General features: G+C 52.7%; 4 protein-coding genes across 4 annotated transcripts; 2 read left to right on the top strand and 2 right to left on the bottom strand.

The window, feature by feature from the left end:
* Nucleotides 1–318: 318 nt before the first annotated feature.
* On the top strand, nt 319–2203 carry HSP60 (chaperonin; the record flags this gene model as incomplete). Its single annotated transcript, XM_024899585.2, has 3 exons — nt 319–423; nt 483–624; nt 699–2203. 3 exons carry the CDS (start codon nt 319–321, stop codon nt 2201–2203), a joined length of 1752 nt encoding a protein of 583 aa, XP_024763058.1.
* A 1351-nt stretch (nt 2204–3554) lies between these two features.
* Nucleotides 3555–4543, top strand: TrAFT101_001937 (uncharacterized protein; the record flags this gene model as incomplete). The annotated part of the gene is made up of 6 exons (XM_024906368.2): nt 3555–3557; nt 3641–3651; nt 3884–4079; nt 4156–4223; nt 4284–4332; nt 4403–4543. 6 exons carry the CDS (start codon nt 3555–3557, stop codon nt 4541–4543), a joined length of 468 nt encoding a protein of 155 aa, XP_024763057.1.
* A 295-nt stretch (nt 4544–4838) lies between these two features.
* TrAFT101_001936 (uncharacterized protein) lies at nt 4839–5956 on the bottom strand. The gene is made up of 2 exons (XM_024907809.2): nt 5505–5956; nt 4839–5439 (listed from the first exon to the last, which is right to left on the bottom strand). Exons 1-2 carry the CDS (start codon nt 5613–5615, stop codon nt 4909–4911), a joined length of 642 nt encoding a protein of 213 aa, XP_024763056.2. The 5' UTR covers nt 5616–5956; the 3' UTR covers nt 4839–4908.
* Nucleotides 5957–6222: 266 nt separating this feature from the next.
* TrAFT101_001935 (uncharacterized protein) lies at nt 6223–10522 on the bottom strand. The gene is made up of 2 exons (XM_024899671.2): nt 7479–10522; nt 6223–7409 (listed from the first exon to the last, which is right to left on the bottom strand). The coding sequence occupies exons 1-2, from the start codon at nt 9877–9879 to the stop codon at nt 6817–6819; spliced, it is 2994 nt and encodes a 997-aa protein (XP_024763055.2). The 5' UTR covers nt 9880–10522; the 3' UTR covers nt 6223–6816.
* Between the last annotated feature and the right edge of the window lie 1293 nt (nt 10523–11815).

Genomic DNA, 11815 nt, shown 5'->3' with positions numbered 1-11815 from the left:
CCAATTCGGCTTAAGGCTTCTTCCCCCCAGAGTCCACAGATTCGGCTGGAAGAGGGTAGAACAGCTCTGGCGACGCCGCTAAGCTTGTTTCGGCGCTGGCTCGGCTCAGGATCCATGTTTTACCGACGCTCCGTGACAATTTTTTTGGGGGCGTCCAAGCTGCTCTCCAATTAACTACCAGCGGTTTCCAGATCCTCTCTTCCTCCTCCAACCTGCTGTTCCTCTGAAGGCTGGCTCGTCTTGGTTCAGGCTTGTGATACCCCCGTTTCCTTGTTCTTTTTTCTTTCTTTCCCCCAATTTCAGAAATCAGCATACAAAATGCAGCGCGCATTGGCTTCTCGTGCCCGCGCCTCGGCTGTGTCCGGCGCTTATAAGTACCGATCTGGAAGCAGCCTTGGTCAGCAAGTTCGATTTGCTCACAAGGTAGGACCATGCAATTGGGATTCGAAACACTGTTCCGTGTTGCTGACTGGATGGAATAGGAGCTCAAGTTCGGTGTTGAGGCCCGCGCCTCTCTCTTGGCCGGTGCCGATACTCTTGCCAAGGCCGTTGCTACCACCCTTGGACCCAAGGGCCGAAATGTCCTGATTGAGTCCAGCTTCGGCTCTCCCAAGATCACCAAGGGTAAGAATTGAGAGAATTCCCAATCTTGGCTTTTTATTTCAAAGATGCTGTTGCTGACATACTGCTTGTTCTAGATGGTGTTACTGTCGCCAAGGCCATCGCCCTCAAGGACAAGTTTGAGAATCTCGGTGCCAAGCTGATCCAGGATGTTGCTTCCAAGACCAACGAGACTGCTGGTGACGGTACCACCAGTGCCACCGTCCTGGCTCGTGCCATCTTCTCCGAGACCGTCAAGAACGTCGCTGCCGGCTGCAACCCCATGGACCTGCGACGAGGTATCCAGGCTGCCGTTGACTCTGTTGTCGACTTCCTGCAGAAGAACACCCGCGACATCACCACCAGCGAGGAGGTTGCCCAGGTCGCCACTATCAGCGCCAACGGTGACTACCACGTCGGCAAGCTGATTGCCAACGCCATGGAGAAGGTCGGCAAGGAGGGTGTCATTACCGTCAAGGAGGGCAAGACCCTGCAGGACGAGCTCGAGGTTACCGAGGGTATGCGATTCGACCGCGGTTACGTCTCCCCCTACTTCATCACCGATACCAAGTCTGCCAAGGTTGAGTTTGAGAACCCTCTGATCCTCCTCTCTGAGAAGAAGATCTCTGCCGTCCAGGACATCATCCCCGCCCTTGAGGCCTCTACCCAGCTCCGCCGTCCTCTGGTCATCATTGCCGAGGACATTGACGGCGAGGCCCTGGCTGTCTGCATTCTGAACAAGCTCCGTGGCCAGCTCCAGGTCGCCGCCGTCAAGGCCCCTGGCTTTGGTGACAACCGCAAGTCCATCCTCGGTGATCTTGCCATCCTCACCAACGGTACCGTCTTCAGCGACGACCTTGACATCAAGCTTGAGAAGGCCACCCCCGACATGCTGGGATCTACTGGCTCCATTACCATCACCAAGGAGGACACCATCCTCCTCAACGGTGAGGGTAGCAAGGACTCCATTGCTCAGCGATGCGAGCAGATCCGCGGTGTCATTGCTGACCCCACCACCTCTGAGTACGAGAAGGAGAAGCTCCAGGAGCGTCTGGCCAAGCTGTCTGGCGGTGTTGCCGTCATCAAGGTCGGTGGCTCTTCCGAGGTTGAGGTCGGCGAGAAGAAGGACCGATTCGTCGATGCTCTGAACGCCACCCGTGCTGCCGTTGAGGAGGGTATCCTTCCCGGTGGTGGTACTGCCCTGATCAAGGCCTCTGCCCAGGCCCTGAACGACGTCAAGGCTGCCAACTTCGACCAGCAGCTCGGTATCACCATTGTCAAGAACGCCATCACCCGCCCTGCCCGCACCATCATTGAGAACGCCGGCCTCGAGGGCTCCGTCGTTGTTGGCAAGCTCACCGACGAGTTCGGCTCCGACTTCAACCGCGGTTTCGACAGCGCCAAGGGCGAGTACGTCGACATGATCCAGGCCGGTATCCTTGACCCCCTCAAGGTCGTCCGCACTGGTCTCATTGACGCCAGCGGTGTTGCCTCTCTGCTCGGTACCACTGAGGTCGCCATCGTCGAGGCCCCTGAGGAACGACCTGCTGGCCCTCCTATGGGTGGCATGGGCGGCATGGGCGGCATGGGTGGCATGATGTAAGCTGCCCCCTAGAAGACGAAGAAAAAAAAGAAAGGAATAGGAAGTGTTGTATAAAAAAAATTATTTACATGATTGGGCATGGTTTCGGTGTTATACTAGAAGGATGGTTCAAAAGGCCTACTAACCCAACTCCCCTCTCTCTATCTTTTCTCCCTATCTACCTTGTCCATCTATCTGTCTGCCTCCCTATGCTCTAAAGCATGGGGGCGCGGGTCTTACCGTTTATGTATTGTATTGTAGCGCTTCTGGCCATGTACCACTATCAACAAAAAAAGGGATAATAACGAATGAAATGTTTTGACGAGATACATTGCAGGTTTAGGCAACCAGAAAGTGAAGTGACGGCTAGGTATTCATTAGATTCGTATTATTGTGGCTACTTTACGAAATATCCCATGGCGTATGAATTGATAGCTGCGCAGCCAGAAAAGGGGAACAGGAAATCTGGTTGCCTTAAGGCAGCCATTGATGGGAAGCATAGCTTGGCGGATAAGAGCTGTTGATGCTGGTGCCTTGTATCAACGGCGACGACGTCAAGCTACTACTAATAAGACGGTTATGCTCCAGCTTCTGTCATTCTGCTATACCTACATCAGTCAATCTGAATATACTGTAGCTTCCAGCACTCAGCTCCCCAACCAACGACCGCCCACCAACAGCTACGACGTCGCAATACGCGTCTGCTTGTTTACTCGCCACTCTGCCCAGCCAACCAGATTCACCAAACGCACTGCTTAGGCACCAGCAGCATCACTTCATCCGCCGTGGCAATACGTAATTCCCCATATAAACGTCTCCAGTCTGCTGGGCCTCTCTTCTCTCTTTAATCTCCCTGCCGAGTCACGTGCAGCTCCTCCCTCCCGCCTCGAAGAAAAAAACTCCCCCACTCTGGCTTTCTGGCCCGACTGTGGACTGAAGAGCGACAAGAGGGAAGCTTTCTTCGTCCCTTTATAGCACCCCGCCTCTGTTTTCGCTACTCACCTGCGTAAGTTCCCAGAAACCATCCCGCTGTCACACACCAATTTGGCATCATCGTCGACCCCCCGTTTTCCGACGCTCGCCTTTTTCTCGGTTTTCTTTCCCCGTCTTGTTCTCTTTTTTCTCTTCTCCTTGTGTTAGTTGAATCTCCCCGTCTCCCCCATTTGCCTTCAATCTGATTGTGCCATTTCCCGCCCCTTTTTTTTACCGTCTCCTAGTTGCTCTTAGACGCTCTTTTTGGGGGGAACTTCTAAAGAGGCGCTCGGACGAATCTCCCGCATTAAACCCCCTCATCGCTAACAGGAGAACCTTCATCAGCTCATCACCCCTCCTTTTTTTTTCTACACCGCAGCTCAACGACCAAGTCGCAAAAATGGTGAGTTTCAAGACGACGATTTCGAGAAGCTTCAAGCTTCTTTTTTACGTTTCCGTAATGCTGACCGCGCCGTCTTCTTGTAGTCTCAATCAGGGTACGTTTCTCGCCCCTCTCCTTTTCGTCATTACTTGTCCACACCTTATCAGCTCTCCGCTTCGACTTGCCGCCCGCCACGCCGCGTTCTTCAATAATTTTACGAACGACTGCAGAAATGTGAAGCAATGCGAGAGCTCTAGCATAAAAAGAGGACCCAGAAAAAAGAAAAAGAGAGAGAAATACGAAAGGAGAAGCTCTCAGTAGGACCTGGTGGAGCTAACGTCGTGTAGAGCCAAGGTTTCCCCCCAGGTCTCGGAAGAGTTCCAGAACCTGAAGCGCAGCAACGACAAGAACAGAGTGCTGCGATACATCATCTTCAAGCTGTCCGACGACTACTCCCAGATCGAGGTCGAGCACGCCGATGCCGACAGCGACTGGGAGAACTTCCGTGAGAAGCTCCTCAACGCCACCTCCAAGAGCAAGACTGTTCGTCTCACCGCCGAAAATCTCCAAAACAAGAGCTTTGCACGCCAGAATAAGAGCTAACTTGGTGCAATGCTAGGGTGCTGTTGGCAAGGGACCCCGCTACGCTGTCTACGACTTTGGCTTCAAGTTTGACGGCCGAGACATGTACGTCAGCCCAATGCCAACCCCCACTATACTGCCGCGGTTACTAACAGTGTAATACAGCAACAAGATCATTCTCATTGCCTGGTCTCCCGATGATGCCGGTGTCCACGTATGTTTACCTATCTAGCTCGTCTTTCTTTTTCCACAATTAGCCTTTTCTTGCTAACATGAACGAACAGCCCAAGATGATCTACGCCGCCTCCAAGGAGGCTCTCAAGCGATCCCTCGAGGGCTTCGCTTATGAGATCCAGGCCAACGACTCTGACGACCTTGAGCACAGCTCCATCCTCAACGCCGTCCTTGCCAAGATGAACGCATAAGCGAATCACGCCTACGACAATGTAATCCAAGTGCAAAGGAGGAGAGAAGGGTGGCTACGAGAGTGAGAAGTAAAAGAAGGAGGCACCGCCGTGTACTCGTTTAGAATGGGAGTGATGCAAAGGGGGGCTGTGTTTATTCGATGGATAGGCATAGGTAATTTTTCAGATGTGCTAGCGCTACAGATGATGATTCATACCGTACCAAGGGAAAAATTGGACTCGTCTTTCGTACCGGAGGTGTGGGAATATGCACCGGTGAAGTCAGTTGCTACATGAAGGAAAATGAAAAAGTATGCTCTATTAAGAAAAAAAAAGATGCTAAAAGATGAACCCATGTTTTTTTTTGTACCATGCCCGTGTAATATTTAACTTGATCTGCTTGCCTCCCAGCTAGATTTGAACAAATTCGCCAGCTCTTCGCCCTTGCCTTGAGCCTTGAGCCGCTGCTGCAAGAAGCCCTTGAGATCCGCCCAGAAGGCCTCAGACTCAAGCTCCGCCTCCACCGTCGCCTCATCTGCCTGGGCCGTCGAAACAGGCACATCCTCGACCGTCTCTTCAGGAGGCGGAATAGCCGCCGCGCCACCAATCACCATGACAGAGAATTCAATAGCCCTGTCAGACTCATTTGCGCGCAGCTCCTTGAGGACCTTGCTATCCACGACGGGCCGCTTGTTGAGCAGCAGCTTCATCTTGTCGATGGGGATGCGCGTCTGCTCCTGCACGGCGGCCTTTACGTCGAGCACGGAGGTGCTGAGCGGGAGGGCGGGCAGGGCGATGTCGAGCGGCGGGTTGCGGAGGGACTTGAGGGAGACGGAGATGCTTGGTTCTTGGCCGGGGGCGGCGCGGGCGAGGGAGGAGGGTTTGGACATTGGCGTTGGCATGCGGGGGAGGATGTACTGCGGTTTTTTTATCAAATTAGCTTTTTCTTGAGAGATTGTTGATGTGAGTTTTTTGGACGTACGGGAGGTCGAGGCGGGAATGTCTTGGGGTCCTCGATGTGGTCTGGGGAGAGCTTGATGGGACGGGAGTCGAGCGACGTGAGGAACGTCTTTGCGAAAGCGACTTCAGCCATCGTGACGGATTATTTGATTTTTTTTATGTCGTTCTTGGTTGACAGGTGTTCGTTTCTTTATTTTAAAGAGTCTGGACTACTCGGATAGGGGGGGGAGCTGCGACGTAGTTATTGCTTTGAGAGCTGGCTGTCGATATATATTGATGTCGGTTTTCGTTTGTCGCAAAAGAAATGAGGGGTGTTGGCGGGGGGTGAGAAAACGCGGCTCTTGCTTCGGGGGTACTGGGTTCCTTCAATCGACGGTTGAGAGATGAAGACGTTGTCGTGAGAAGATAAAAGAAAGCTTGATATAACAAAAAACAAACTTGATCTATTGGTAGAAGTCTATGGAACCTGGTTCTCTAAACGGAGGCTCGTCGTTGCAGCTAAGCAAGTACAAAGGTACACGTTCGATGACACTTGAAGCTTGGAGCTTGGGAAGAGTGAATCACGTGGGGTCGGATCAAACCCCGCCACCATCGAAGCACCAGCTCAAGCAACGACCAACTCCCGAGACATAAAGGCTGCATACTATGAGACATATTCGCGTCATAACGTTATTAAACAGCCATTACACTTGAACGTTTTAAAAAGGCTATTAAAAACTGTGAAACAAGCAACAAAATATTCGCACTTTTAGAATTTACACACTAACAATTAAACCTCTCCCGACCAGCCAGCTAAATACCAGTACTGATACATAAATCCATTCTTCATAAACATATTAAGGAGAAACAAAAAGAGTTCATCCATGTTCCATTTCATAATCCGTCATTTCGTCATTAAAAACTCTACCGGCGATTTGCACACCGTGGCCGTTTTTTTCTCTATTCGCGATATTTCCCATGATAGAATATTGCCCTCCAAGTCGTAAATCGCGCCTTAGTCCGTCGTGAACCGAATACAGCTCCTTCCTCAAACGCCCCAAACAAAAGAAGCAAGAAGGCAAACAGCAAAACTAGCAAAAAAAAAATAATAAGAAATAAAAACAAACAAGCAACGCTATATCCCCTTGAGCCCTTCCCTCTCCGATATATCTTCGCTGGTGGTGAAATCAGTCGTATTAAAAAACATGTAATGCAAAGCCAATAGATAGCAGCAGAACAAAAGCAGCGGCAGCGAAATAGAAGGCGAAGAAGAAATATTAAAAACAGTAATACATCCACCAAAGTGATAAGGCGAGCAAGGATTTTAGGTGAGAGCCTTTGCATAGCATCCGGTCTTACCTAGCTACGCTCGGCACCGCAAAGTCGTCAAATTGAGACACAAGCTCGCGAATAGTCCATCGCCAAGCGTCTCGGTCTCGGGGGCTGTGGTTCGTCCACTTTTCACACTTCTTCCGCCACCTCTCCTCTTCTTCACGCTGCCTTCGGATGAATTCAGGGCCGACGTCAAATTCTTCGCCCACCAGCCAGTCATCCTTAATGTCACTGGCTTGACCACCCTCTCGTTCGTCAGTGACAGTAGTGTCTTCGAGGTCCGGAATATCTTTGAAGACATCCTCTTCCTCTTCGAAACCAGTGAAGTTATCCAGGCTGTCGGTAGCCTCAGATGTTGTCATATTCTGAGGGCCAAGTTTGAGCCAGCACATGTTTTGAGGATCAAACACCATGCCACCAACCACTTGCACACCTTTAGTGCCGCTGATGTTGGTAATGAGAGCCGGCCGAGGTGCTGAGGCTTCTTTATCCCGGACCAGGTGGGGAGGAACGGAATTTGAGGATGGCGTTGAGTTCGACCCGTCAAACGCGTTGAGAGCGTTCTCGTTCCCTTCCCAGCAGTACGTCTCAGCATTATAAAACATGCCTTTGACGACTAGAAAAGAGTTGAATGTTAGTCACCAGCTTCAAATATTGAAAAGGAAAGATGTGCAAAGATACATACCTTTAGACTCCTTACCGCCGTTCAAGTTTGCGATAAGGTGAGGTTTCAGTTGCTGGGGTCGTTTCGGTCTCCTGGTTCGGGTTGTATTTTGTGCAAGATGGGGCGGCTGCTGGGTATTGCTTCTCGTCGGTGCTCGCTGAGCAGACACTGAAGCCAACGGCCCGCCGCTTGGCGTCCGATGGGCTAGAGCTGTCTCGCGAGCAATGCGGCTAGCTGCAGTGTCTCGTGCAAAGCTAGGAGTATATGCGCTTCGTATCGCCGGCCCCGGTGCCGCCTTCCACGGCGATGGCGTTTTATTTCTATCCACTTGCGAAGGAGGTTGTGATGGTGGCGGTACCTGATATGCTCTGCGTTTGTTCGGATTGCTGGCAGAAGGCTGTTTCAAAAATCGACTCTCCGTCTCCTTTGATGTCGGTAGATCGTCAAAGGCATCCAGTTCATGGCCATCACCAAAGTTCCGTTTACCCTTGGGTCGGCTTAGGCGTTCCCATGTATCAGCGGCCACTTTGTAGCGGTGTGGGCTAGGTGATCGCAGGCCTGGCCTTCCCAGTGTTCTAGAAATAGGGCGCGTTTCAATGGTGTTGTCGGAATCAAAGCGGCGGAATTGTCGCACAGTTTTGGAAGCGGCGTGCTGCGACTGCAGATGAGAAGCCCCTGCGGGAAGAAAGGGTATCGAGCTCTTCCGTTGCCCAGGGCTCCCGCTGATTGATTGTTGTCGCTCCTGTGGTGTCTTGGGTCGGGGTTGGCCAGTCTCTGTACGTGAAGAAGGTCTTTCCAGCCGTCCTGTCAACGGTTTAGCAGGAGGGTTTCGAGCTCGTGCGGCCGCGAGAGACCGCTTCTGCCTGAGCAGTTGGGCATTTGTCGTAGGTGGCTCGTTCCTAACAGAAAATGGAGGGCGGGATAATTCTGCTCTGCGAGGAGCTGGGGCAGCTGAAAAGGTAGTGGTAGTAGGAGTTGGTAGGCTAGTGATCGATAATTGATTGGAATGGCCAACACGAGATTGTGGTCGGCGAACCCGATGTGTGATTGGACCGCCACTCTCTGAGACAGGCTCAAGAGCCGTAGAATGGGATCTCTCATGGTTAAGACGTGGGATCCTCGTTTGTGGCGGCACAGGCTTGTTGCTGAATGTCAACGACACAGCCGCCTTTGGCCGAGCAGGGTTCGCCAGTCGGCTATCCTTGATCTTGATATTCCGATGCATTGTGAGTTTCCCAGAGTCAAACACATTACCATCGCCAATTTCAAGCCCCTCCATAAAGTCTTGCTGCTCCACTTCTGCGGCAGGGAATCTCTTCTTCGGGGGTGCTGCTGCTGCTGCTTCGGCAGGTGGCTCCTCCGGGATATCTTCCGGCGGTGGGTTTGTCTTGCGCAATTGCAGCCTCTCTTGAAAATTGAGATGGCCGGGAGGTAGCACCAGGCCGTCGAATGTCTCGTCTTCGCTCTCCACTGTAAACGTGCTGGAGAGACTAGGGCTCATGGCCGAGACCGACGAACTCCTAGTCGATCTTGCATCTCGCCGGGTGCCTCCATATCTAGTGCCAAGGCTGCTACCCTCGCCCCAGTCTATATCCTCTGATAGTGAAAAAGGCGCCTTGGGGATGTCTCTTCTGGCAGACAGCTTCAGTTTGCCGTCAGATGGTAGCTCCAGGTCTCTTTCAAAGTCATCGTCTAGCGGCTCCGTTGATAATTCTGGCCCAACGGGAGTTGGAGGTGTGACAAAGGGCATCAACCGAGGCGGTCGGCTCTTAGCAACTTTGATCGTGTCAAGACCGTCGCCGAAGAAGTCGTCGTCTTCATCTTCCGTGTCTCTAAACTTGTCCAGGCTGAGGGTGGCTGATAAGATGCTTGAGTTTGACATAATGGAGCTTCTTCGGCTATCTCTTGCAGACTTTGGCGTCTTCTTGGGGCTATTCTGCATCGAGCCTGCGCTGACCTTGCGCAGAGTCTCGGGGAAGTCGGCCTGAGTTCGTGGCTTCATTTGGAAGCTTTGGTGCCCTTCGGGCAGCTCTAGGTCGTTTTCCCAGTCCTCGTCAATAATGCGGCGTCCTCTCTTCCCACCCAGCCTCTTGATCGTGCCTCCAGTCAATGCAGACGACGGCACATTCTTGGGCAAGGGAATTCCAGCCCTCTCGGCGGCGGCTATGGCAGCCATGGTAGATCGCTCATCGTCGGCTGGGAGGTGGACGTGTTGTTCCTCCCCATGCAAAGAGTCCAGATCGGAGCGCAGCGAAATGTGGGACGAAGTGGAATCGCGTCGACGTGGTTGTGCATTGGTAGTGACAGCGGTACTCGTAGGCCGTAGGCTCAACTCATCGCCGTCTACAATAAAATCTTCGTCGTCCCAGTTCTCTACCTCAGCCTCCACTGGCTGTCTGGGCTTTAACCGCAGCGGCTCCATAATTTTTGTCAACTGTTCTAATGCGTCTACTGCGTACTTTGTATCGTTTGGGTTGTAATCGCGCGTTGTAAACAAAGCGGCATGCAGCGCCGCTCGGGTAGCGTGGGTAAATTGATTTTCAGTCTCTCGGATAGGTTCGTCGTGGCCGGTCGCGACATCAATTGGGCGGAGGCATAACCGTTCAACAACAACAATCCATCATTTCCCAAAATACCCAAAACCGCAGCTCGTTATGACGTGGCAGTTTGTAGACGACAGCGCGAGACCGGCTTATTCGTCCAATGCGGCCAAAAAAGAACAAGAAAAAAAAAACAAAGGGTCGGGGTAATGTTGTCGCCAAGGTGCGCACAAATCGTCTCGTTCTAGTGGCTGATGATGCTATCGCTCCCAAAGCGCCCGAAGCCAAGCAAGCAGAAAGGTAAAGAGAAAAAAGAATACGATGATCCGCCGCGATGCAGCTCAGCGCTTTCGACTAGTTGAGCCTTGTCGATGCTTTTTTTAGATGTGCACACGGTACGATGCAGCGAGGATGTTGATGTTGTCAGCGGCTAGTGATTGGGCGCAGCGAGTGTTGACAAGACGAAACAGAAAGGCTGGGGTCCGTTGCGGGCAGTGGCTGGTGCGCCCAAGCAGGTGCCTGTGGTCTGGCGAGGGTCAGGTCGGGGCGGGGCTGCCTGCAGAAGAGATTCCAGCGCCCACGTCTCGCAGTCCACCGAACAGGGGTTTGACGCTCCAGTGCTCTTTTCTGAGCTCGTGCAACGTGGCCTGCTACCCTGGAGCTGCAGCTGGAACACGAAGTGCGGTATCGAAGCGTGCTGTTGACTCGTGGTGCGCGAGAAGCTGAAGCTGAGCTACCTCAACGCGAGCAGAGCTTAGGGCGCGACAGCGAGGACACTCTTGCTGTTTTATACCCCCCTTTTTTCTCTTTTCCTCATCTTAATTTAACGGCTCATGCCACGTCCGTGTTGCATTTGCCTCTTTTTTGCCGTCTTCTCTTTTCGAATTTTCACCCTCAAGGATGACCCCTACACTGCTTTCGCCGTAGCGCAGCTGCTTCGCTAACCCATGAGACGCTCTCACAGCGGTGGAGTCGCTTCCGGATTCACGATCCTCATCCTAATCTCGCCGTGGTGCTGTGCATGAAATTGGTTGGAAGGCTACTCCGTATCTGTCCATCCACCCACTCTGTGCCTGAGCTCTTCGTCTCCTGATGACGCCTCACCTGCAGTGGGATTTCTGCTACCACGACAACCGCCAGAGGCCCCAGCAGCCATCCCGGCCGCGTCTCCATACTAACCCGGCGGCCTGCCAATCATGCGTGCAGGCCCCGTCAATTGTCAGATTTTGCCAAGTGGAGAGACAGATCGGACAGGGTCCTCTGGCTGGCACGTCTTGTGCATACGACAAGCCCAGGCTAGGTAATGCACATACAGCGAAGCGAGCCCGGGGCGGGAAGCACGCAGAGAGCATGGGCTGGGCGATCCTGAACTGGGCTCTTTCTTTAATTGCAAGTACTGCTGCAATACCACTTGTACGCTGGATGTTGGGATGTTGAATGTTGGCGATCAACCGCACTGAACACAAGCTCAGTCAGCGGCAGATGGGAGCTCATCTCCTCCTATTCTACTGCACTAGCACCAACATATACGAGCAGAAACACTGTAGGACTATCGCCCATTCCGCGTTAGACATTGGAGCTTAGTGCTTCATTTTGATGAGCCGCGCTCCGCAGAGACAGCAACTTAACAGGCCGCCACAGGCTAACGGGTGAGTGTCCTCTCTCTAGGCGAACGAGGCCTAGCCCCATTGGGCGGTAGTTGGGCATGATAGCGGTGCTTCCTCGCCAAAGGGCCAAAATGCCTACCTGGGCCCTGTGGACATTGCTTTAATTTCCCACGTGTGCTTCGTACCAAGAGCTCCGGAACCCCGTACAGTG

The sequence above is a fragment of the Trichoderma asperellum genome, chromosome 1 (genome assembly GCF_020647865.1).
Source record: "Trichoderma asperellum chromosome 1, complete sequence".
Taxonomy (NCBI): Eukaryota; Fungi; Ascomycota; class Sordariomycetes; order Hypocreales; family Hypocreaceae; genus Trichoderma; species Trichoderma asperellum.
The sequence above is the reverse complement of the archived record's forward strand: the minus strand, read 5'-3'. Positions and strand labels throughout refer to the sequence as shown.